The 26055-nt window shown below is 46.7% G+C and overlaps 2 protein-coding genes across 13 annotated transcripts; both read right to left on the minus strand.

The window, feature by feature from the left end:
- Positions 1–165: 165 nt before the first annotated feature.
- Positions 166–5293, minus strand: SLC35H1 (solute carrier family 35 member H1). The gene is made up of 9 exons (XM_074605685.1): positions 5121–5293; positions 4870–5020; positions 3550–3613; positions 3255–3327; positions 2901–3069; positions 2528–2611; positions 2027–2202; positions 1214–1343; positions 166–1067 (listed from the first exon to the last, which is right to left on the minus strand). The coding sequence occupies exons 1-9, from the start codon at positions 5217–5219 to the stop codon at positions 946–948; spliced, it is 1068 nt and encodes a 355-aa protein (XP_074461786.1). The 5' UTR covers positions 5220–5293; the 3' UTR covers positions 166–945.
- ELMO2 (engulfment and cell motility 2) lies at positions 166–26039 on the minus strand. 12 transcript variants are annotated; one of them, XM_074605675.1, is made up of 32 exons: positions 25798–25892; positions 22192–22308; positions 21500–21601; positions 20789–20914; positions 20614–20654; positions 20034–20106; positions 19652–19702; positions 18482–18663; positions 16971–17070; positions 16612–16763; positions 14332–14410; positions 13666–13701; positions 10925–10975; positions 10471–10593; positions 9711–9845; positions 9168–9272; positions 8980–9088; positions 8204–8340; positions 7714–7877; positions 7519–7631; positions 7100–7207; positions 6677–6759; positions 6279–6356; positions 5121–5709; positions 4870–5020; positions 3550–3613; positions 3255–3327; positions 2901–3069; positions 2528–2611; positions 2027–2202; positions 1214–1343; positions 166–1067 (listed from the first exon to the last, which is right to left on the minus strand). In XM_074605675.1, exons 4-24 carry the CDS (start codon positions 20864–20866, stop codon positions 5509–5511), a joined length of 2199 nt encoding a protein of 732 aa, XP_074461776.1. In that variant the 5' UTR covers positions 20867–20914; positions 21500–21601; positions 22192–22308; positions 25798–25892; the 3' UTR covers positions 166–1067; positions 1214–1343; positions 2027–2202; positions 2528–2611; positions 2901–3069; positions 3255–3327; positions 3550–3613; positions 4870–5020; positions 5121–5508. The 12 variants fall into 12 exon arrangements, with proteins under 12 accessions (XP_074461776.1, XP_074461775.1, XP_074461781.1 ...); XM_074605674.1 differs by lacking the exon at positions 22192–22308 and adding an exon at positions 24774–25087 and having other exon boundaries at positions 25798–25854; XM_074605680.1 differs by lacking the exon at positions 13666–13701.
- Between the last annotated feature and the right edge of the window lie 16 nt (positions 26040–26055).

Raw genomic sequence — 26055 nt, forward strand, 5'->3', positions numbered from 1 at the left:
TTAGAGATCAAGGATCCTGTTCATGGGCAAGTATTTTGTGTGCCAGGCCTCAAAAATAATTGGGCACGCAGTAGCAAGGTCAGTGTGGGACTAAAAGGAAAGGAGTTCAGAAGACAAATGACCTCTGCTTGATGAAGCATAGGTGCACAATATGCAGACAAAAGGGAATCAGAAAAACAGTTTATTTAAAAAACAAAATCCCCCCCTTCAAATACCCACGTACTTTCTGATAAGCTTATTGCTCAAGCTTGATCGCCTGTGATACCGCTCGCTCTCTCCTCGGCCTGTAGGGCCAGAAGTACTCCTGCATCCCTGTCCTTCTTCCAGCCAACATCATTTGGCTATGTTCAATTGGTCCCAAATACCAGCATTTAATTCTCTCCTTACTATGCACGCAGAACATGGGAGGTCACCAGGCACAAAGGCTCCTTCTCATTGGGACAAGTCTACGGATTTATATATATAGTCATCTGCTCCTACCAAGATGGGAGTTCCTACTTAGCAGAACCATAAAGGAAGTACGGGGAGGTATATCTACCTTCTCGTTTGAAGCCAAAGCCTAAACAACACTAAATCATCCCTGAAGCACTTAGCCTGCAGTCCAGACACGTCCATGCTCATTCTACTGCTCACGGTCTACACTCTAAACGTACAGCCTTCAGGATTCCCTAATAAGCTTTCTATAGCGTTTCCCAGTCTCACCACACCATTCTGCTTCCACTGAACCAGGGCTCATGTTCCAAATTTGCTCTCTGTGAAAGGGATATGGCCTGTTTCTTGTGCAGCATCTACAGACCCACGCCGTAGCAGAACAGCAGGACTCTCCCACCAGGCCCTGTCTCTCCTTTGGCTGGTCACAGACAGAGACGCTTGGACCTTCCTCCCAGATAGCCGTCGGGTAGGTTTGGTAAAAACAGAGCAGGGGGTTGTGTGCTTCATGTTCAGTCAGTGGTGTTGTGGAGTTTCAACATCCTCTTCCTCCTCCTCACCACGGTCAGTGCGGCGCAGCAGCAGCTCCAGGTCAGGGTTGGAGCTGGCCTCTTTGTGTGGCTTCAGAGCATTTTCACCTGTGTGCAGACAGCCCATTAAGTGACAAACTTGCCCGAGTACCCATCAAACCTGGCACTGGCAAGGAGCTGGAACTAGACACAGCTCCTCGTGACACTACGAGAATGCCTACAGAGAAACAGAAAGGGATTTAAAACAGAATCACCTTTGGAATTCATGGCTTTGAGAATGACATGAAGGGAGATCCCTGACAGACAGACAGCAAAGCCCAGCCAGTTCAAGAGACTGAGGCGGTCTCCCAGCAAACGTGTGGCGAGGAATAAAATGCAGATTTCCTGTGGAAACAAAAAACACGACAAGTGGCAGGGCACGACGTGAGGAGAAACGCATGGGATGTTTTACTGCTCAAGCCTAGATCAAGACGCCAGGCTGATAATTTCCATCAGCACATTCTTCCATGTGCAGAGAGTTTTTAGAAACAGAATGACCTGTTAAAGTGGGATGTGGGATTTTAAGTCCTCTGACTGCACAGCTTGGCTGCATGGGAATGCTGTGATTTGCGGTTCAGACAAATTTCACATGTCACCATTCAGCTCAAAAGTAGGCACGCTGCATTCCTCAAAGGAGGGGAGAACGTGCCAAACTAGGTTAAAGAGATAACTCAAACCAGTGGTTTGTTCATAGCCAGGTCAGATGCAAGAGTGTGCCCTTCTTACCCCTCCTCCCTCCCGCACCATGCATTGCTCATGAGGCCCACGTGTTTTAGCTCCAGATGCCACCAAACTTCAGACCTCAATGGTATTTTTTATAGAACAGCCACAAGTCTCTGCCCCTTGCCGTCAGGGACCAAGGGACTTCACTGCAGAGACTGCAGGGCAAAGCATCAAGCTCCCATGCAAGGGGAACAAAAATAACAGGAGATGATTTCTAAGGCCCTAAGGAAGTTCCCACCACATGAGGACCATTAGGGATGACTCAGTACTCGCCTTCTAGTATTAGCACAGGAACCATGCCTTACCTTAAAAATGCCAGCAATGGAAAGGGTGAGGCTAGATGTTCTGGAAACCAAGAGGAACTCAGAAAAGCCTAGACCAAAGGCAAGAATTCCACCCAAGAACAGCTTCCCTACCAGAGAGAACAGCATTCCTGCTTCATGGAAACGGAAGAGCTTCTCTGATACGGACAAAGGCAGGCCTAGGAACAAGACAGTGAGTAGCAGAGTACCTTTCCCAACTCCCAGGACTCCTCACAACAAGATAGGGGTGGGCTGCTCACATTCCAATACCAGGAGGATGTGGAGCCAGTTCTTCATGGCCCTTACTTCCACAAGTGTGGCAGGCAGTCTTTAATGTTCTGCCAGCATAAGGTACATCTGGGTCCTTACAATTCCAGGTCTCTACTTTGTCAAGTTCATAGCTGTTCACTCAGCTAAATGAATCATCTCAAACAACAAATTGCCAAGCAATCTCCCCAACCACTCTATAAAGCTATCCCTGCTTTCTCTAATTAACTCACGCACCCTCAAACACCGCAAAGAGTGGCAAGAGCCCCAGGAACATGAGCGGCTGCAGATGAAACATGATATCAATGGGATTCTGGAGCCCTGAAAGAGGAGAATCAACAACAGACCAGGTAGCAACAAGCTAGGGAATAACATAGCTCCTAGAGCCTTTATTAGTACCATTCCTAGACATACACCTTACTTGTAACGCCCACGCCTGCACTGCTGCAGAGGCCAAGCCACCTTCATCACCCACCAACAGATAACCCCTGCCCCAGGTTTAAACACTCCCTTATACACAAGATGTTCTGTTTCTGCAGTAAGGGCTACCACCTCCTTTTTCCCCTCCCCGTTACCAGCACCACCACCCACTTCCTAACACCCTACGTACCCAGGTCAGCCTTCTGCATAAGTATCTGCGTGAGGGTCCAGCGAATACCCCCAAGGAAAGACGCACACAGCACCAGCACGAAACCCTGTGCGTTGAACTGTGTGGACTTGTAGGTGAACATGAAGAGGCCCCCAGCGATGAGCAGAACCACCAGCAGCAATGCCACCCTCTGGATGAGAGCAAACACAAAGTCACCACAGACTCCTGGAGCTGAACAGAGACAGACACCTCCTCTCTTTCAGATTCATCCACGTAATTGCGTTCTTCCTCTGCTTATACGTTTCTGGTACGTGCACTGCCTGCTTCCCTGGGCATGAACTTCTCCCTCCCTAAAGCGTTGCGTGGGACCCTTACCAATTCCTCCAGCTTGAAGAGCAGTGAAAAAAGCAGGATGAAGAGAATGGCAGAGGATTTGGTCATCGTGTAGCTGTAAGGACCAAAACACACTGTCAGTCTCATCCAAATTAGTCCTTCCTAGCAAAGCAGCATTAGGAACCAAATCACCCACTTCTACATCGCTACCAGCAACCTATCACGGACCCTGCGTGCCAGCCCCACCACACCATGCACCCACTCAGGAAACTGACCCCGACAAAGCACTTTGTAAACCCCACCAGAGGGCTCCCAGGAAGACACTGTTTGTACTCACAGGGAGACAGTGACGTATAGGAAGCTCCAGTTACTCAGCCCAATATCCAGGGAAGTTGACAGAGCTAAAGCATCAAAGAAAAAAAAAATCCTGGAGTTAACTGTCTTCTAGTACATTAAAAAAAAAACCAAAAAAAAAAACCAAACACAAACAACCCCCCCACACACAAACACACAAAACCAACCAAAACAACAAAAAAGAACAATTCTGCTACTCGACCACAAACAGAGAGAGCAGAGCAGGCACAGAAAAAAACCCCCACGTTTCCCTCGGGTTAACTCATCAGTGCCAACGCAGCTCAGATATCCTCAGCTCTTTACGTTTCTGTCCTGTTGCCTGTGATTGAAGTTGGGCTCTGCACTGCGCTCGCTGAACACGTGTATGCAAAAGTGCAGGAATAACCTTTGCCCTCCCTGTAACCCAAAGCCAGCACAGGTTTGCACAAAGTGTTTTTTGAATGTATCAGCGCATGATAACTTGTAAGTCCGAAGGGCACTGCAAGAAGCCTGAAGAAGCAAGCCTGGCAACCACCCTCAGCGCACACCCTTAACGCTGGTGCAGCTCTTGCTACAGTCTATTCTCCCTCGTATACAAACTTCCTACCACAGGAAACAGTTTTACTGATCCATGCTGAATGGCAGCACTGCTACAGACGTGGAGAAAGCATTTTTCAAGAAACCACAGGGCGCCTTATGCAAAGGCATTGCTGGAGATCTTCAGAGCAGGTGCTGTCCTGTGGGACGCAGCGTGACGATGACGGAACGAGCACAACACACAGGCACAGAACTGCCGGAGCAGCCGGCGCTCTGTGCTCCGAGTGGGAGCTTCACCCCTTGGGCTCAGCTACAGCAGCTCTGCGTGTTGCGTGTGATGAACTTGTGGATCATAAGGACCAAGTTCCAACTAGAGAAAGATCCAAAATGCGCATGGCGTGATACTAACGCTAACCAGAAAAAAATAACTTGCAGAAACAACTTATGGCGGCTCTGTGACAGATTCTCATTGCGTGTTCTCGTGTGCCAGCGGCTCCTTCAGAACGATGCGTCCAGCAGGGCCTCTCCGCCTTCTGACTACTGTGTGTAACGGACAACACAGACAGCTCGTCTAGACCGGGAGCTTTAATTAGCACCTGCACCTGGTAAGGAAACGCTCTGCCGCCCGCAGCGCCGGGTCCCGCCGGCGCGATGCTGTCCCCGTCCCCCACGGCAGGCGACAGGGCCTCCCCCTTACCCCGGAGCCCACCCCGCGGCCCCGACCCCAGAGAAGGCCCGAGAGGCCGCCACAGCGGCGCGGCAGCCCCCCCCCCGCGCCCCGCCGTACCTGCGGGGGCCGCCCGGCGCAGGCAGTCGCCCCAGGAGAGCGCGGCCCGCGGCCGGCCGGAGCGGCAGCGCGCCAGGGTGCGGGCGATCGCCGAGAGGCCGAAGATGAGGAGGAGGTGCAGCAGGGTGACGAGCAGCGGGAAGGGGAAGCTCTGCGGGACCGACAGCCGCCGTCACTACTGCTGCTGCTGCCGCCGCCCACCCTCCATCCATCCCTCCCTCCCGCCTGCCCGCCCGCCCGCCGCCCCGCACCTTCATCAGCCACTTGTTGTAGAAGGTGATGCCGATGGAGAAGCCGTAGTAGAGCAGCACCAGCGGCGCCGTCAGCGCCGCGCCGCCCGCCGCCGCCATGCGCCCGAGGGCGGCCGTGAAGGGCCGGCGGGGCCGGAGGGCGGCGGGTAATGCCCGAGGTGGGCGGGGCCCGCGGCGGTGACGTGTCGGCGCGGAGGGGGCGGGGCCTGAGCCCAAAGAGGCGGAGCCGGCCCAGGCGGAGGAGCGCGATTGGTTATTATTGTGACGCGTACAAAAGCCTTGCGGCACCGCCCCGCCCCGCGCCGGTGGCCACGCCCCGCCCACCGCGGACTCCGTGCGGGGAAGGAGCGGGGGCGGACAGCCCGCACCCCCCGCCGCTCCGTCCCCGTCAGCCGTAGTGGTAGACGAAGTCGTAGCTGCTGGGCTCCTTGGGGATGGGCGGCGGCGCCTCGGGGATCTGGATGTTCTCCAGGTCCAGGAGTCTCAGCTTCATCTCCATGCTCAGCAGCGTGTCCAGGTCGCTTTTCGTCAGCTCGCTGGACATGTCCTTCCCCAGGAGAGCGTTCAGCCCATCAATCCAGATACAGTACTGTGGGGGGAGGGGGGATAAAAAAAAAAAAAAAAAAAAAGGATAATTCACAACTCCACGTTATGTTGAATCTTTCCATCCATGCAACAATTCCTCCTATACAGCTCCAAAATGGGAAAAGTGGGAGGGAGTTAACCCATGGGGAAAAAACCACCCAACCCCAAAACAGTGCCCAGACAGGTTTCCAGCAGAAGTCAGAAGCCTAGAGATAAACATGACCCCATTGCTCGAGGAGCAGGACATGAGTTTCTACTGTGGCGTAACAGCAAAAAAAGCAAAGCTATTTTAGGCACCAATGTCTTACAGAATGGGGAAAAGAGAACACCTGACTGCATAGAAGGAAAGAAAGTAGCAGTCTAGACTAAGGGAAATTAGTGTAGGAATTAATTTTTTTTTAAAAAAAAAGGTAACTGGGAAAAAAAATTTCACACTAAGCATCAGCAACATTTTCTAAGAATGAACCTGGTGGGAGACATCCTGCTCACGCCTTTAGTGAGAGGCAACTGACCCTTCTTAACCTCTGAAGTGAATTGCTTTATATTCTACTGCTTAACCACTATGTTTCTTACCTCATATTTATTAGGTGCAATGAAGTTCAAGGTCTCATCAGGATCGTATAATATCGAGAAGGCCAATTCTAACACTTCCTGAATGGAAAAGAATCTTTCACTCATTGACTGAACAAAACATTGCAGCACCTCCTGCCTGCTCACCCAACAAGAGAAGCTGCCTCAGTGCCCTTTCCCATATCAGTATTCTGATAACTCCAAATAGCCTACAGCACCATCACACTACGTTCACAGCATCCAGCAATCACAAACTGTACTAGGAAAAGGCCCGGGTACGAGATGGGTTTTATAAACAATACACCTGAAGTGTGGAAGACCATTTGCGCCTGTTGCTTGCTTTCACAGTCTTCAACTCTACGGCATTGGATATTAATTACAGGCAAAAAGGGAGCACTTACCTTGTTCTGTTTCAGTGCACTTTTCTCCTTCATGTGCGGACAATCCTTCCCTGTGACAATGGCTTTGATGTCTGCAACTGGAACTAACAGTGAAAAAGTAAAACTCACAAGCAAGAAATCCTGATCATGAAAAGACAGAACTTTGTTTTGTCCTTGCAACTGAGCACTGTTCCTGCAGCTCATTACAGCAGTTTTCCAAAACACATTACCAGTAACACGTCCCTACAGTAGGCTGTTATAAGAAATACCAAGCAATTCCAAGACTCAAAGGATTTGGGCAAGGACCAAAAGTTGATCTCATCTCAATCAGGGCTTCAGCCACAGCTCTTTTTCTTTCGTCTCTAGGATGGCATTCCTAACAGCCTCTAAACAGCAGAGCACAGAACATTGCACGGTGTGCTCACAGCAGTAAACAGGACTTACTTTTTTCCTGTAGAGATTCGAAGGTCACTTCCCCCTGGGCGTTATCTTCCAGATCTCCATAGTGTAGCACCTTGTGATTCAGAGCCAGACGACAATACCAAAATCTTTCTGGAACACGCATCAAGCAGACTAAGCTGAGCAAGACCATCCACATAAGGTCTTACAGCCACTACATTATAGTCACCCCACCCAACCCCTCCACTCCCCCAATCCCTCAGCACTGCTTCCTGCTCATGAGGGGATGGCTGTATTCTTAGAAATGCACATCTGCTCCATCCCAAACTACTGGCTGGTACAGACAGCCCAGGTAACCAGCTTCCCTTTCTAGCAACGCACCTGCTGACAGATTCATCCACTAGATCTTATTTGCCTACAGTTCTTCACTTAAAAGAAAAATGCAGTAGATGCTGTCAACTTACCTTGTCTTCTGCGATTTCCAATTTTTCGAAAGCTACTTCCCTCACAAAGCCTGTTCAGGCGCTGTTGCTTTATCAGCTCTAAGATCTCAGGTTGGATTTTCTCTCTCAGCTCCCTGGCAATCAAATATGGAAGAGTAAGCGAAAAATGGAGATAACAGCAAGCACAGAAGGCAACTGTTTTTGTTAGGCACTTACACAATAGGTGGTGACTGGAAGTCATCTTGGCTCATTCTCTCAGACTGGCGTAGTCGCAGAATCTCAGAATAGCTCAGGCTGCGCAGTTTGCTCTTGAACTGGTCCAAGGAGTTTGGTTTAGAGGGGAGAGCCCGTGTGATCTGTTCCCTCACAACCTGCATAACCTAAAGAGGTTGGGCAGGGAGAAAAGCAAGTCACATTCTTGCTGCTTAATGGCAGCAGAGAACCAGGGCACAGCTCAGTGGCAGCAAAGAACTGACATAGAATAACCGGGTCCAGGAGTGTCAACCTACTAGTGATTTTGAAGATTCAGAAGAACAAAAAAGGACCTCAGGTCATGCCAAATAAAAGTTGGACCATCCTCCCTTAAAGCCCATGTCAATGCCCTGTCACACCTTCCGCACCCTACTCTTTAACCAAGTGTGCCGGCCAAGTGAACACGTGCTGTTCTACAAAAGATTCGACAAAACACCTCTTTCTCCCCTCTGACCTTATTAAAATCTTCTGCCGTCGCCCTCATTTCTTTCCAGGTCTTGTTCAACAGCTGGATGCAGATGGCAAACAGCTCCTCGAATGCACGGTCATGGGTGAAAAACATGGGGTGATAGTCATTCCGGCCTTCATTGGCTTCAGGAAGAAACGGAAACCACAACCTTGTGAGCATACTGCACAGGAGCTACTAAGAGTAACTAAAAATCCACTGCAGTGACAGAAACCCGATGGTGTGGAATAGTACTAACTCAAAGAGATTAAGACAGTTCAATGCTTCGTCTCCCCATAGACAGTCTATACTGGGAATGGCAACTGTCCCCACACTTCACCATGCAAGCCTCTGACTCATGTGCCCTTTTCATAGTAGTCCGCCCAGATGACTGCTTGCAGTTGTTTCCCACTCTCCTCTGGTAGAATTTCTTATAGTGGTTAATTGTCTCAGAATGCTCTTTTGAGACTGTCAGAGCCAATAAACTTTTCTCAAGTTCATGATGGTTTCCAGATTCATTTTTTGTACAGCACCTTGCTGAAGCTTCAGGAGGTTGAAGCTTTCTGCTTATCTCAGTTTTTCAGGAAAATCAGAGTGCACACAACAAAATTTCTTACTTTACTTCGATACTGGTATTACCACTGGGACACTGGCAGTGCAATTCCAAGCTCCCCCTGTCCTTACATGGCAGAAGTGAGACTGAGGTGCAAATGCCTGTGAATATTGGGCAGCCTGTAAGCTTCATCCCAGCAACTTGGAAAGCTGGGGTCATAAACGGTACTTACGGAGTTCCCCAACCTGCAGGATCTCACAAAGCATCCTGGTAAGCTCAATGGCACTGCGCCCAAAGGGACACTCATGCTTATCTTCTCGACTGCTGTTCTCCAGAACAATCTACAAGAAGAGGATGCAACACATGCTAAGAAGAGCTGCTGAGGTGTTGGTATCTGCAAAAAACAGCAGCTTCACTTACCCTGATATAGGTGTCCTGATGAAACTTGGCCAAGTAGAGCATGTTGTCCAGTGCCAGCATCCCTGGAGGAGTTTGAGTAAAATCCATGGCTGGATTGATGTGATTCTGTGAAAAGAGTGTGTAGAAAGAACCCAAACAAATTAGCTCAAAGAGATTCTGTAAGAACCTTTTCTGAATGAATTTTACAACCACCTGTCCATCAAGCACCCTCTCACATCTATCCAAGAAGTAACCTTGGACACCCGCTGACATTATCCAAACTTTCTAGAAGAGATGCTGATTTCCAAGTTCTTCAAAGAACAGGTGCATACAGTAAGTAAATATCTCCAGAGACTGTGCGTAATGCGCCCTGGCGTTTAACAAATCAGCAAGTTCATAATGATCCTCCCTGGGAGTCCGAGTGTAGCTGAATTTCTACAACTCAGATACAGAAGTGTGGTAAAGCAAACAGCTATCTCTGTTCCTTATTTCCCCACAACTCTGATGGGGATGCTTAGATTGCCTTTACGTGCTCTACAGTCAGCACCCTCTCTAGATGCATACAGTGAATCCCAGCATCTTGTAGTCCTTGGTGTACATGGCTTTGCGTTTTTCTGTTCCACTGCCAGGGACGGTGTTGCTGTCAGACTCTGCATCAAAGGCAATTCTTCTCAACTCGAATATGATGTCTCTCTGCGCCTGAAGGACAGAAGGCGGGGAAATAGTAAACGCGATCAATCACTAGGGCAGTATTTCCCATAATGCACAGTTCCACCTCTCTCTCCAGAGCTCACACAGTGCATACAGAGAAATGCCAAAGGTCATTAACATTACGTAGGACGAGGCAATGCATTTCAAAATGGCAAGTTTCAGCATATCGGGTAAAGCAAACTATTTGTTTGCATTGCCCCAAGTTTAATTAAAGGCAATTTCCAGGCATTCAGATAATGCTAAGACTCAAGACTATAATGGATCTAAGAACCAAGTAACAGACACGTTAAAAATGCCCAGCTTCCTTGTATACTGCAAGGAAATGGATAAAAAGATGTGCCCTCCAGAGAGGTGGCGTAAACAGTTTTACAGCTGGCATCACACTGCTCAAGAAAGGAATATACGGCTTCCAGTGACCATGTGCATCTCTAGAAGTCCCACAGCATACAGCAGGACAGTCATGAGCATACCCTAGTCTCAAGAACTACAATGTGAGGGGTGGTTTTGAAACTTTATGCACCATCTACTTCAAATTCTATGGAGTTAAGGAGCTTAGGAATAAGGCCTCTTGTATGGCCTATTCTGTCATATATTACTCAGCTCTAATAGTGACCTGGTCATTGGGATCCATCTTGGTCATCATTCTTTCTTCCAGGAGATTAAAGGTCAGGACCTGTAGCACATACAGCTGATGTGCCATTTCTGTTTTAATTGGGCGGTTTCCTCTGATCACATGCTGCAAAATAAAGGATAGGGTAGAAATGTAGAGAATACAAATAAAAACTGAGGTATTAGCTGTAGGCACATGCTAGGCTACATGTACATCTCTGTACATAAGGATTCATCTGTTTAACCTTCATAGTCTATCAGAAGCATAAGGATAACGCTCTGTAATAGCAGAAAGAAGCATCCCAATAATCCCCATTTGAATAAGTGGCTCCAATTTCACCTTTGAAAGAGTCACTTTTCTGGAAGCGCCCTGAGGGCAGCAGAACTTACACTCTGCACAAGCGAAACCTCTATTGAGAGAACATTAGGAAGCGCTCCATCATTCTGGACATACTCACATTCAGGATTATAGACCTCAGGTGCTTCTGGGCAAATGCATTAGCCATTTCCTGTTGTGGAATTTAGAGATGAAATAACATGAGTGAAACATAAACAAAAATCCCACATTGTGCAGAGAGGAGAGAAAGGAGGAAGCCCATGAACTGGAGATAGCACTGGCACACAACAAAGTGCTTTCACTACAGACTGTCAATTTGGCATGGCATCTCACCACAAAGCAAGCATGAAGTTGGGATGCAAAGGTCATCTTTACCACGGCACAACTCGTGGACGGCTCCCCTACAAAACATCATTAATGTGGAGAAAAGCACTAAGGTTGTCAAAGAAGTGAAGAAAATTTAGCTGAATATTGGACATCTAATGACACTTTGATATCAGGAGATATGGCAGCAGGGAGCATACTGTGGGTTGCCCAGAAAAAGATATCTGTCACCTACAAGAGGTTCCTTCAATTAGCACTTCCCAACTTTCTGTACCTAGGTATACACCCAAGATAACAAGGGCTAGAGGATGTAGTTTTCAGGTCTCCTCCCTCTCAAAAACTGTCCTTCCGACATTTACATTTGCTTTTTCTCAGTTCCTAGAGAGATGTTTAGAAGTCAATTTAAGGACAATTTGCAGAAGCACTTCAGTTTACAAAAATAAAGGGTAAATAATTTTCATAGTCAAAGGAAAGCTTCCAGTTTCCCTCTTTACTGCATGGCTTCCTTCTCCAGCTGAGGAGGGTTTCCCGACCACCAAGTCATGACGACAAACAGTCACAGCAGATGCAAGTATCTGCTGCAAACCTTCAGTTCTGGGACCAATTACACATGCACCTGCAGAAATCTAACCTGTGCTTTCCTTGTAAATTGTGAAGATTTTTAAAATACCAGCAACCTCACTACAGCTGCAAGGAGAGTGGCAATGTCGAGATGGGAGGATTATCAGAAGTTCACTGTTATAAGCAAAATCTCTGGGAACGAAAAAATCCGGTAAAACATGTATATTAGCCTCAAATCAAGTCCCTATTATCACTTTTGCTCCAGACAGAAACCTCCTAAACCAAGTAAGTGATATGCTGGCTGATAGCCAAGCCATAGTGGCCGCAAATTCAGCAGCGCTCACGTTACAACTGAACTGAGTCAGTGGAAGATATCTGAAAAGCATCTAGATGAAGTAGGAAGTGGATTCAGAGAGTCATTATTTTTCTGAGTCATTATTTTTTACTATGATTCGTGAGATGTGGTACCGAGAATAGAACAAGGCCGGCTGTTAGGATTTGTTCATGCATGCCACACAAAGAATCCTCACTCTGAAGGAATTAGTTTGTACATGGGACGAAGTAACAGGAGACTGAAGCAGATAAACAGTGGGAAGGACAAAGACAATTAAACAATTCTAAATAGCAGAGTAAGAAGCACGAGCACGCACACAGCCTAACCACTGCTAAGGGATCTACGTTCTGCTGAGAGTCCAATAACGCCCACTTTGCCGCTTGATGGCGTTACAGAATCACAGAATCATTTACGTTGGAAGAGATGTCTTGAGATCATCTAGTCCAGCAACATCAGCCAGAGCAGGCTGCACAGGACCACATGCAGTCAGGTTTTTAATGTCTCCACTGCTGGAGACTCCAAAATCTCTCTGGGAAACCTGTTCCTGTGTTTGACCACCCTCATATTATTTTTTTTTTTTTCATTTGTGTGTGTGCACGTTCAGGTGGCATTTCCTGGGTTTTAAGCTGTGCCCATTGCCTCTTGCCACCTCAGCAGGCGCTATTGAGAACAGTCAGGCTCCCTCTTCTTTATTTCCTTCCATCGGATATTTATACACATTGGTAAGACACCCCTGAGCCTTCTCAAGGTTGAGCAATCTCAGCCTCTATTCATATGAGAGATATTCCAGTGCCTTAGTCTTCTTCCTGGCCCTTTGTGGTCATGTGGATTGTGTCCAAGGGCGGGGCAAAAGTGAAAGATCCGTTGGAATTTTGTTTGCTGTGAAGTTTAGTATCTTGGCCAAATTACCAACAGAGGAGGTGTTCTTCCTTATTTTCATGTGTTCAGCATATACATTCATTTTAGAAATTATGAAACATTTATTGAGACCATACTTTCCCCTCTGAAGGCTCTGCATCCTTGGCAAAAGGGGAGTATTCTCTGTGCCACCCAGAAAACCTTGCCACTAAGATACTGAAGGTCCCAAATCAACCTATTAACAAAGAGTGGTGATTCCACAGGGCAAAAAAACATTCTTATAGTACAATTCCCAAAGGAAGAAGTCACAGATTAGGCAGAAGGTATGCCCTAGCCACCAATCAGCACTAAATCTTGTGACTCTTCACAGACAAACAGCTCTACCTTTAGAAGGACGCAGCTGGATATGAAACGGTCATTAATGCAAGTGAGATTTGGGGTATAAACTCAGGCTGTAATAAGTTTAAGGAGACACAGACTGCTAAAGAACTGGTTCCGGTTTTAAAATCGGTTCACCTGGTCAGTCTTGTAGTAGCAGTTTCCTTTTATGATCATCTTTATTGTCTTTTGTGCACAATAAGTCATTCAAGATTTCTCCTGCTACTGATTCTTCTCCCCTTCACAATCTGAGTACATCCCCAGGAGTCCTCCCGCCCTTCTCCCTGGGCCCATCCACTACCTGAAGCCTGTATGCACCATTTCTGAGATACAAGGAGGCATAACTGGAGAAAAGCTAAACATGCCTACAGTTCCGCATGACCAGCCCCCAGGCTTGAGTTACTTACAGTGATGGGCAGGTCTAGCGGGTTAAGCAGCTTGTCCTGCTGGCAGAAAGCAAAAAAAGGCACAAAGAGAAGCAGACAGGATTTAGCTCGGAGTCCAGAAATAAGGCACAAACAGGGCACTAGAGAAGAAAGGCTTAACACAGCAAAGCTACACAATACAGACATATGCACATCTTGCACGTAGCTGAGATCTTGGGATTTTCCTCAGGCAGGACAGGTGTTTCATTTCTCTCATTTGCCAGCAGGAATATCCCCCTATGACCTCCGAAAGGTCCCTTTTTTGGGGGAGGTGGAGGTGGGGTGTTTGTTTAGTAAGTACATACAATCCCAAGGACTCTACCCAGCCTGCCTCTCCCATATGGAATTAACTTTCTTTAAAAAAAAAAAAAAAAAAAAAAAATCCATGCTGTATAGAGAATTACTTTCTGTCTCTCCAGGCCCTTCAGATTCCTTTCTGAGCATCTCCTAAACTTAGATGTGCTGCTCCAGAATACATTATTAATGGGATGGTACTTTTTCTCCTATGTTGCCAAGCTGGAACAACTACATAAGTTCTTGGCAAGGTCTGAGGTCTGCCTTGCCCAGACAATACGATTTCTGAGGCATAAAGTAAACAGCCAGCCAGTAACCATCGTTCAGGTTTAAAGACAAAAAGCAAGAACAAACCTGTCTCTTGTCCTCAGGTGCCTTCAGGAAGAGGGCATTGATAAGGGCGATTGCATATGTCTGAATCTCTTGGTTTGAGCTGCAGAAACAAAAATGTCAGCATCGTAAGAGAACAGACAGTATAAAACATTACAGCTTGCTGCTTTGCCTGCACTGTAAGGACATTTACCACAGCTCTCTTGCATTTCAACAGACAAGCAGGATTCAGGTAATCTACTTTCATGCCATCCAACACTTCATGAGACCCGCAAAAAGCTGTCAGAAATTGCTGACTGATAGCCCCATTATTCAGAAGCTAGCGCAGACTGCAGCCCAGCCAAGCTCAGAGTTCAGCACCAGCACGGTTTGTTTCCAATGCTGAAACTATCTCTGTAAAGCCTACTTATGCTGCAGTCTGTTATATGGATACAGTTAGAAACTTATAGGGAGCAAGTTATTTTTCTCCCCTATGTCAACGGAAGCCACTAAACGCAAATGGAACTAAGGGGAGGTATACCTCTCTATGGTGTTGCCTTCCAACCTCAGTAATTTGGCCCAACACACACATCTTTTTCTTATTTTCACTGAAAAGCTCCTTCAGGTAAAGGGTGCTCAGTCCCTTCCTAGATCGTGCACAGCACGTGGTTTCACGTTTGATACTTTGAATAAGCTTCCAAATGCCAATCACACCCTTTTCCACCTCTACCTTGACGCTCTATCAAATCCAGTTTTGTTTCTTGCTATACTATTACTCTTGGGAGACTTCTGCAGAACTTCAAGCTCTTCTGATTAACAGAAGTCCAGTGCATCACCTAAAAGAATTTGTGTGTGTATACTTTTTCTTTTAATATATATGAAAAAATTAAGCTTTTATAACACATCTAATGCTAAAACATCTTTTAGCTTAAATAGCTGTTTTCCCCACTTTGGCATTTATCTCTGGCATATCTGTGGATAACAACCATATTCTCTCTTCTATTGCACCTTTCCAAATTTTTTTTCATTTTGGTCAATCTGCCATACTTCATACATTCAAATATTCATGCATCACCCTAGGTTTTCCTTGGGCCTACACACTTCGCAGATCTCTGAAGTCTTGTCACTTCACCTCTTTATCCTCCTTTTTGGGGTAGGAGGCTACCTCTTTTCACTACACTGCTTTCTTTTTGGCACAGCAAAACAACTTTGAAATTATTTTCTCCTCTTCTAACTTGTCTCCATGGACCTGTTCTTCCAGAACCTGTCCTCTGTTAAAGATTGTTCTCTCCTGATGGTCTTGCCAAACAAACACTGGCAAATTCTGACTCTCCAACTTCCCTTTCTACAGCATTCCCTGCACAGATACTTTCTTCAGCAACCTTCTGTGTTCTGGAAGCACTTAAGCATATCGGTATGTGTCTTGAACAAAGATATTTTGCTTTAACAATTGCACAAGTGTGTCCAGTGTTAGGACCAGGCCTGTGTTTTACTAAAACAGAAATTATAAAGCTGAAAGAACATACACTCTTTGCAGAACAAAGTCACTGCAGTGTTCCTGAGAACTCGTTTAGCTTTTCTGTTAACCAAGTTCGAATGTAGAAACACTCTAAGCACCCAGTGACGTTGATGCCATACATTGTTTGCACTGCAGTTTTGTTAAATTACTGTTCATTGTTTAAGGAATATTAGTCATATTCACAAATGGTGCTTTTCCACCTTTCCAGAATTAAAAGGCTTGAGAGAAAACAAAAACGAAAACAAAACTACTTAAAGCTCTAAAAAAATGCATGTTGCTTTTTTTTTTTTTAATGGAAGAGTAGAACTGACCTAGACAAACAGCCTTAAAAGCTAGTTATTAATTTGTCAACTCATTTGGAAAGAGTGGAAGGGGAAGCGTGGGGGAAAAAAAATAAAACAAGAAAAGCCGTTGTTTCTTCCCTAACATGCAGGACAAAAACCAGAAGACGATGAGCTCTTAGATTCTAGTGGAGATAATTCAAAGAGGGTTGAAGGTGACAGCTGACTGGATGCAGAAGCTTTGGGAAGCTGTTTTAGTAACATGCACTGAACACGCTTGTGCAGTTGTTAAAGCAAAATATCTTTGTTCGAGACATATACTTATCTGCTTAAATGCTTCCAGAACACCAGGATCTCACTTTTTTTAAAATCTGTTAGAAATCCTAAAGTTCAAGTAAGATGTCATATCAGTAATACTTTAACAATAGCATCTTTAAGTTATTGAAACGTAAAAGGATCTAGTTTCAAATTAACAGACATTCATAAAATCGATTTAAATCACTCCACCGTTGGGTGGACACTCACACTTGCAGATGAGAAATGAGCTGCCCCACGGTGATCTCTTCTGCTATCTTCTGATACAGAGTCTGACTGTTTAGCACCATGCTTTCTAGAATGGCTAGGGATCGTTGGAGGATGGAGACATCTACCATAGGCTGACTCACATACCCTGCAATCTAAAAACAGATGAACCAGCAGGTCAAGAGACGCCCATCCAAGAAATTTTTGGCGAGTGAGACAAGCTAAGGGGAGACAGGGCTCGAAGCTGGGTGCATTGCGCTCTCAGTGAGTACCCAGCTTCTCAGAGTCATCCTGCTTTCCTAGAAACTGCATTAAAGCACAAAAATAAATAGCATCCACTCACCCCCTCTACCCAAACTCACCTGTTTGATGAAGGTTATTGAGACCATGTCCCAGGAGACGATACCATGGTCCATGAGCTCCAAGAAGGCAGTCAGGGTGAAAGCCAACATCTCACTGTAACTGAGAAAAAGAAGAATGTAGTCACGAAACATCTGGTAGCAAAGAAAAAACCCGTCCAAGCTGAACAAGCTGGATAAAAGAAAAATGTCACCACCTTCTCCTAATAAAATAGGCTACAGTTTGGCAGCTGGGGGAGCAATAAAGTATTTGCATTTATGAAAATAATTTTATTGTTTTCTGGAATCATATTTTATTTTTCCTGATGACAACTACAAATTAAAACTAACAACAAGAAGTCCCTAGTTCCGCCACCAGAGACTCTCAACCACCTGGATGAGTACCTGGCTAGTCAAAGGAATAACAGAAGCAGCAGCGATGCAGTATTTATTCCTGAGCAGCGCAAAGTATCACTACTCAAATTCAACACTTTCATGTGAGGCGGAAAATAAAAATAATCAAGCCCAACTAAAAACCATCAAACCCCAGAATATTCAGTACAATGACCATCAGTTGAAAAAAAAGATCAACTTGAAAAGGGGAAAGCTTTTTAAGCTGATCAACTGAAAAATTACACCATCTGCAAACGCTAGGTTTTTCAACTGTTGTCACATTTGAGCTCCAGAGTAAATCTATATCACACAACATGCAAAAATCTTTGAAAATTATAGCCCCTACACACACAAGAAAGCCAAACAAACATGTCTTAACATCAGAGAAAAACAAAGAAAAATTGTCATCCTGTAAATACTGGGGCCAGGCTTGAACCAAAACGAAAGCACAGCATGAACTGTGGAACATGTAATACATAACCACAAGACAGAAAGGTAAAAAAGACGGAGGGAAAGATTGCAAAACATGCTGAAATCATATTCGTTGCTAATATGCAAGAAAATAGAAGACCTGTAAGTGTTACGATGATAAGTTATCAAGACTTTAAAAGTACTTTTAATAGAACAACTACAGCGGTAAAGCCAAGTGAATTATTTGCATCAGAGTTCACTGTGAACATGCTTAGGGAATCCCTGAGATCAGAGTTTGGGATTTTTTTGGTTTTCAAGAGGGAAGGAAAGTCTTTGAATCTGTCATTTGAACACCACCAGAAGACATTCTGGAACAAGGCATTGGTATGAAAAACAGACCTCCAGGACCAGATGATATTCACTGAAGAATTCCAAAGTTACCATGGTAAAACAAAACATTGTCAAACTGGTTATTGTGCTCTGCAGAAAGTGGCCAATATAATGACAATTTTTGGAGAGGACTCAGGGAAGAATCTGAAGGACACATCAGGCATTTAGGTATTTGTAACCAGAACGATAGACAGAATCTACAATAAAAGAATAATACCATTAGAAGAAAAAGAAATATTTAACAGGGCGGAATTGCTACGGCTTTTATAGATGTTTCTATCTATATGTGTATTGGATTTATGTGGCAGGGTTTTGGTAGCCGGAGGCTGCAGGAAACTTACTGGGACAGAAGCTTGGTCCCACTCTCCACAAGCCGTGTCAGCACTGTAATTCCTTCCATGTTGATGAACTCTGTGGCAAAGGTCACATCTGCTGAAAGTTTAGCCAGTTCCTTCATGGCATCCAGTCGGGCTTCCATACTGTGCGACTGGATCCTCTCCATCAGCTGTCGGGCTGCCCTAGACTGGGAGGAAAGAGGGATGATGCCAGTTACAGACTGGTCACCTGCAAACTGAGTTCTGCCAGCATCAGCATTCTGTCAGAGGTCCACGGGTGGGCAGAGAGAGCACAGCGAGGGTAGGGAGATACCAGCAGTGACAGGATGAGTACCAGCAGTCAGCAAGTCTAAGACAGACTACAAAAGGCTGCGCTCAGCAACAGTTACAGCCAAGCAGGAGGCCACTAAAATGCTATTTTACATGTTAGAGTAAATGCTTATTTTTCTTCTTCGTGAGGTGAGTGGAGGTGGATATAGAAATACGGAGTGAGACTATGAAAGAAATACAATGTCAAAAAAAAAAAAATATCTCTCATAGATTCAAAGAAATGCACAAGCTCATTTTGTGTATCCACACAACTTTCTGTAAGATTTCTCAGACATAGATCAATGACATTCCCTCAACCATCTCTTGCCCGAATAACTTCTTCCTGTTCTACTCAATCTCAGCGATATGCCATGACCCTTGGGATAAAAAGGGTTTAAGAATTTCAATAAAAAGGAAGCTGTGGCAAGTCTGCAAAAGACAACTGTGAGGTCACAATAGCAAGAATTCACTAGGAACAACCCCTTCTGTATCAAATTTGTCTCTTATGTTAATTTCTGCATTACGTCACCAGTACTGTTACTTTCCGACTGATAATACTAACTGCACTCATACTGAGGATGTGTCTGTCAGGTGCTTTACAATATGCTAATCTAGGAGATACAATAAAAACGTAGACGGGATTTATTTACAGAAAATCCTATAAAAGGGCAGAGCATCCAAAGGAAAGACATGCACCACAACCACGAAGGAAAACAAGAGTGTGTGCCTCATTGTGCAGGATGGCCCTCAACAAAGGCAAACAACCCCCCTACAATTTAGGGAGGAGAAAAGAAAAGCTGAGAGACAAGGAACAGCGTGTCATACAAGGATAGCTACAGTGAAAAAGGGACGTGAGTAAGCATTTACCGGGGAGACTGCCAGCTGTAGGATAGTTCCATTCTTGATGTCACAGCGAGTCTGAAAGAAAACATAAACTTTAAACTGCAGAAAAGTGGGGGGAAAAGAATGCAACTGGATCTACAGCACACATTTGTATGCAGAAGGGGTTCCTATACCACACAACCCTACTGAGGGTATTGAATTGAGTCACTGGGTCCTCGCACCTATGGGCATGCAAAGGGAGAAGCGCAAGGCTCCTCAGTTGAATGACACCATTCAAGTCTGGGTATTTTTGATGGCAGAGATGTTGCCCCTCAAGGATTAACGACACTATTGTTCCACGACACTACTCCAAGGCATTCTGCACTCCTGCCCATGACATCAGCAAATTGCTGCCTCTCACACTGACCTGCTCTGTGATGTACAGCTGAGGACCATCAGCATACCGCAAGGTGTAGTATTCGGGGTTTGGCAATGACCACCTGGCAGAGGAAGAAGAAGGATACATAAGTTTCTTTCCCTTCTTTCTTCTGGCTCTCAATTAGGAATAGGAGCTTGATCTCAGGAGGGTGGAAAAGAACTTTCAAGCAAAGCTTTGTCAATGGAAATTAGGTTTCCCAAAGAGGAGAGAAAACACCTTCCTCTTGAGGGGAACGGAACTTCAGCCCAGTCTAAGTCAAGCTCTGTGGAATATCTGAGGAGGCCGGCACTTCAGAAACAGCAAGACGGGCCAATCCTTAGAGATTGACCCTAGGGGCATACATATGCACTCACTCAGAATTGGAATAAAGATGCGAAGCCTCCGTTTTCCAGTAGATCCTTTTCTTCCCAGTTTAAAACCTGGCCCATTCCACGGCCAAAACTAGCAGCAGGCAGCATGGATTGTGCTAGCAGCACATTGACAATCAGCAGAGACTTTCCACAGTACTCGAGCAAGATTTGTCCAGGGGACAGACTCTCTCCGCAAGGGTTCACAAAGAACTACTCACCCATCACAGACCTCCTTGATGATGGATGCAAGAGGCCTTTTCTAGAACAGAAAGAGAGAGTCCTCAGTAGCCATGTTCCTCTCAACCAGAAAGGAATACTGCCAATTTCCATGCTTCCCACATTCCAGTATCAAGGTTGTGTGCATTTCCTTCCCATCTGGGTACCAGGTCTCACCTGATCTATTTCCAGGAGCTGGGCATTGGCACCCGGCCACTCAACAGCTACTTTCACAATGTCCGAAGGTGGTGGCATTGCTCCAGACTCCTCCAGGTGCCTTTACAACAGCATACACCCCCACACCTGTTAAGAGAAAGGACAGCGAGCAGCTCTCTGAAAATTATTTCAATTGCTACATTGCATCTAACACCAAGCTTCAAAACACTACATAAGACCAGCCTTATGGTTTGCTGGGCCTGCTAGGGACAAAATATCCAGAGTACCAGAGATCAAGGCCTCATATTAAAACAGCACATTTGAAATTGTATGCCCAACCTTATCACCTAAGGAATATTTCCGAGAGCTTGCTGGGGTACCCACGCAAGGAGAGTCATTCTGACGAGCTAAGCCCCATCTACCCCCCACCGTCTGTACTGCCAGGTCAGTTTACAGGACTAGTAAAGCAATAGCTCCGTAGGCTCAGCTACCGTCTGTACGTGAGTGAGGGAATGTACTGCCCAGCTAACCTCCCTCCCACGGGCTGGTGTTTACTGATGCCCCATTCATATTTCTCGGAGACCTTGATCCACTCAGGACACCCAAACAGGCTCCTAGGCAGAGTGGCGGCAGCTGGCTTTATCCCATTCCCTTCCTATAACATCATAAATCCAAAACATGAATATCCATCACAGAAGAAAAGTTAATTCAGCATTTACTCTGGAGGTCTACCTTTCACTCCTTTATCTGCCTTAGAGCATAAGCTTGTGCTCAGGGTTTGGTCCCAGAGAGTTGTCAGACATGCTGGTTTGTGCTTCATCTGGTAGTAAGAGGCTGTAAAGAAATGTACTTGTTCAGTTCCTTTTTAATCCTCCCCTGGATGGAGGGTGTAGCCCTGCTCTCTCCCACAGAGCCATAGGGAGAAAGTCACATGGGAGCGAGACAACCCTCCCCATCAGCAGTTCTCAGGAGCAAAGGCTTCAAGCTGCCAAAAATGAGATCTGACCAGACAGAGAAGCAGTCCTGTCCTTAAGGGCTCCTCCTGAGACTCGATTTCCAGCACGCCCTGAATGACATGGTAAGCATCTGAAGAAAAATTTCCCAGCTCCTATGGAAACTCCTATTTCTCCTACTGGGGAAACCCAATCCCCCTTTCCCAGAACAGAGATGAGATAGTGCTGAGCAGGGACATTGTTTCATGATCAACGTATTTTCACAACTTCCTTGATCCACTAGGAAAGAGACGCTAAGACAGGCTAAGATCTGAAAGGAAACCAGCAGCCTTTGGAATTTTCCTGATGCAAGGCAAGCAAAGAAGAGAGAACCTTCCACAGATCAGCAAAGACCAAGCAGCTGAACAGATACCTGGCCCAGAAAACTGGTCTACATGACTGTCCTGGAAAACGGAACTTCTATAAAATTACCTGAGTCTACCACAAAAGGTGTACGTGCCTGGCCTGTATAAGATGTTGACCATCCACTGACGATCTCAATTAATGAAGCTCATCTGCCTCTTCCTTCCCTCACAGAGACTGGTATCGCTGCATGGAGGGATATGAAAACTCAGGTGCATTAATGTCTCTCTGCATTTGTACACGCACAAATCCCTTTATCAGCCCCTGTGACTATCTTCTCACTCCAGCTGAGGCAGCTTCCTCACCTAGGAAAACAGAATGCTGCGATCTCATGGTGCAGCCTTCTGAGATGGTCGCAACATTATCACCACTCCTGCCTGCTGGAATTGAGGATGAGGGGTGCAAGTTTAGCGTTTCTTTCATAGCATCTTCTGGAAACGCTCAGTGTTATCATTGCAGCTAGCCTTGCCCTCAAGTCTCCACCAGATCAGAGACACTTGCTTTACAATGAAGGCACTTGCTGGAGAGAGAAGTTGGCCATTCCCCTATTAAAACAAGCATTGGTTACCATGAGAAGCCCTTCTGAAGCTGCCTTGCTCAATTTCCTCTATTCTCAGCGTGTGTATGGTCTTTGCAGTTCCTGCAGGAATCCAGGAAGCCTGAACTCCAAAGGTCTCTGGGGCTTCAGCCAACCGAAAAGGGAGACTGATATTGCACGTGCACAGGAACACCATCCTCCCCAACTCCGACGACAGCCAGACTTTGTCCGCTCTGCCATCCCTCCCCTTGGAAAGCACCTGGCAAGCCAGACTCGGAATTTCATGATATTCTGAAAATGCAGCGCTTACCCCAACTGACAGAGATGATTACACTCAGTACTCCTGGCCATCTCTTTCCTTTTTAGCATCAATCCCAAGAGCAGCTTAAAACCCATAAAATTATTGTCAGAGTAAACACATCTCATGCGGAGAAGTGCCAGTCAAGTCAGGTTCAGCTTTGCCAGTTTCTTAAAATAACATCTCCGACGTTTCAGATAAGCAGCACAGCATTAGCTCCGACTAACATATCAAGAAAGAGCTGACCTCGGAAAGGCAACAGACTCAGTGCATCACTCAGGCTGAGCAGGTCTTGGGGGCGATGATAGAAAAGCATTTATATGATTCCTATCATGCAAAATTGCAAGTTACAGTCAAGCAGTTACACAAACAACCCCTGACATTTTACTCCCTGATCCTGGAGGAAAGACAACCAAGCCAACTCCCGCTGCAAGATTCACTCTGGATAAAAATTTTACCACTCTCATCTTAAAAACAAAGCGGAAAGCTTGTTCTTCAGAGAAGGTGCATCAGGTGAAAATCTCCAGCTTGGACAAGGTGAAGTCACAGAAAGGAAGATTGCTCATGTAAGAGCTCAATTAAATCAGTGTTTCAAAGAAGCCTTTGCAGCCTGCAGAGCTGGGCTAATTCACAAACAGAAAGCACTGAGCGTATGGCGTCCTATGGAAACGCTGTCTCCAAATCCCATGAGCATGTGTTAACATACTCCTCTTTCTTCACAAATTTTGATTATCAGTATTCTGTTCTCTCACTCCAAGACAGAAACATAAAATCTACTCTTTGCTAAGAAAGACATGTTAACTTGCTGCAAATACATTCTCAAGAGGCCTCTCACCCGAAAGGCGTACACAGCTGCTAGTGCTATTTTCATACCCATTACAATCAGTAAATTGGACTCTAATCCGTTCTTCTACGCTCAAACTGAAGCAGCTGGTCTTCTTTTGTCCAAAGTAAACTAGGAAATCAGGCAATAAAGCACAAGGAACCCAGGATGAGAATAGCACCTCGCCTCATTGCATAAGCAGAGCAAAACACTTAGGAATCTGCATAAAGACAGGAATGCTTTGAACCCAGATATATTTAGGAGACCGCAGCCCCCTGTACAGCACTCACCACTGGGGTCAGTATCCATAGCAAGCCTACCTATACCAGTTATCCTCAGCCTGTTCACAAGTCAATGCCCAATACCTGATATTTCTAAGGACAGGAAAAGTCTGCCAAGCATGCTACGCTGCAAGTCAGAAGAGTCGCCTCCTAGTTCTAAAAATCTGACTTCCTCTTATGTCCAAGTACAGTGTAATACAGAGACAAGGCAGAACCAAGAAAGCCTGCTGAACCAATGCAGTCTGTAGCACCAGCCATGAGACTTCAGAGCTTACCCGATCCTTCTGTCTCGCAAAGAGATAGATGAACCCAATAAAACTACAAGTCAGTCTTCCTCGCTTCCTTTTCCTGAATTACACACGCTAAAATCAATAAATAAATTTAAAATAATTTATACTTTCAATTAGCAATAGCTCAAACCAGACATAACTCATCAACTAAATCTTTAAGCACACTATGGCAATCGGTAGTATACAAGCAGGAAGCAATTTTCGGTTTTATACAGGGAGACAGCAGCCGAGCTGAAATCCATCAAAGATGAATTCACTCCGCTTCTGCAGAGCGAGTTCCTTCATACAAAGTAGTGGTGCAGGGGGAGCTGCAAGGCAAGGAAAAATCAGCAGAGCCACTAATAACACACTATTCAAGAGACTTCTGAGAAGCTGCAAGCTAAAACAACTACAGTATTTCAAACAGAATTTCCCTATTCACCAACTCAATCTTCTTTTCATTGCAGATAGCGAACAACGTGTGCTGCACACAGAATGAAAATGAGGAGGATGAAAGAACGTTCCATGAAAAACAAAAGCCGCCTGGTAGAATCCCCCGGTCAACAGGCGAATAGCTGCCGCTTCTGAAACCTGTAGATGTGATAAAACATCCCAGTCAGTTCTCGGCAAGTTCCCAGCGGTCCCAGCAGGCCAGAGGAGAGGTGGAAGCCCCGTCAGCGGAGTGACCAACTGGACAAGCGTGCGGAGGCGGCAGCTTCCTTGGCCAAGCAGCGTACGAGGGCAGCGGAGTCCAACCTGAGGGCGACGCGGTTTTCTACGTTACCTCACCGAACGAGCAAAGGGAACCATGCTTCCCCAGAGGAACCTCAGAGCCAGGTGGCTCAGACTGTCAATCTCTGGGATCCTACATTTCTCCAAAGGCCTTCCACGGCCACACTCTAGCTGTAAACGCTACCCTATGGTGGGACTCTCACCTTGCGCGTTCCAACACCGCCGGGCAGAGATCACCTCTCAGCAGAGACAGAAACCGATAGCAACAGGCAAAAGGAGAGAACTGCTTTTTTATTGTTTTTAATCAGTCAGGGGAGCTGAGAGCAGCTCAGCAGCTCCCCAACCTCGGGCCAAAACTCAATTTACGGCGCTAAACAATTTTTTTTCCCCTGACCAAGCGCTGCCCGTTTTAAGCCCGGGGGCCGCTGGGCGCACCGCGCCCTCCTCGGCCCGACGGCGGTCCCTTCCTCGGTCCCACGCCTAGGAGCCGGGCCGGGGCGGCGGGCCCCGCGCCCACCCAGAGCTCCGGGAGCTGCGGAGGCGGCGACGGGCTCGGAGTCGGCCCGGCGACCCTAGGCCAGAGCCCGGCGGCGGGGCGGGCCGCCGGAGGGAAGGGCCGCAGCGGGCCCGGGAAGGCAACACGGGGCCCGTCAGCCCCGAGGCCGGCGGCGCCTGTGCCGCCCGGCTCCCCGCGGTGCCGCCCGCTCACCCCCCGCCCGCCGCCCTGCGCTCACCCAGCCCCGCCGCGGCCGCTCCGCGCTCCGGCCGCCCGGCAGCTCCGCCGCGGCCCCGACGAGGCGCTGGCTGCCCATTGGTCCCGCCGGCTGTCACTCAACCGCCTGTCCACCGCCGATTGGACGCCGCGCGCGCGTCACGCTCCCGCAGCGCGTCGCCGTGGAGACCGCGGGCGGCCGGCCCCGCCCCGCCGCGGCGCCCAGCGAACCCCCGTCGAGCAGCGCGCCCGGCCCCCGCTACTGGAAGCGCGTCAATCG

The sequence above is a fragment of the Larus michahellis genome, chromosome 12, assembly GCF_964199755.1.
Source record: "Larus michahellis chromosome 12, bLarMic1.1, whole genome shotgun sequence".
Taxonomy (NCBI): domain Eukaryota; kingdom Metazoa; phylum Chordata; class Aves; order Charadriiformes; family Laridae; genus Larus; species Larus michahellis.

Bases quoted from the DNA above. Each gene is read 5' to 3' on its own strand.
- SLC35H1 (XM_074605685.1), bottom strand. From the start codon at position 5,219: ATGGCGGCGGCGGGCGGCGCGGCGCTGACGGCGCCGCTGGTGCTGCTC. The intron at 3,328-3,549 runs GTGAGTACAAAC...TGGTCCTTACAG, and splicing joins CTATACGTCACTGTCTCCCT to CTACACGATGACCAAATCCT. The intron at 1,068-1,213 runs GTGATTCTGTTT...GTCTGCACACAG, and splicing joins CAAAGCCATGAATTCCAAAG to GTGAAAATGCTCTGAAGCCA.
- ELMO2 (XM_074605671.1), bottom strand. From the start codon at position 20,866: ATGCCACCACCTTCGGACATTGTGAAAGTAGCTGTTGAGTGGCCGGGT. The intron at 7,878-8,203 runs GTCAGAGGGGAG...CAACCTCTTTAG, and splicing joins CGGCAGAAGATTTTAATAAG to GTTATGCAGGTTGTGAGGGA. The intron at 7,632-7,713 runs GTAAGTGCCTAA...TTTGATTGCCAG, and splicing joins TTCCAGTCACCACCTATTGT to GGAGCTGAGAGAGAAAATCC.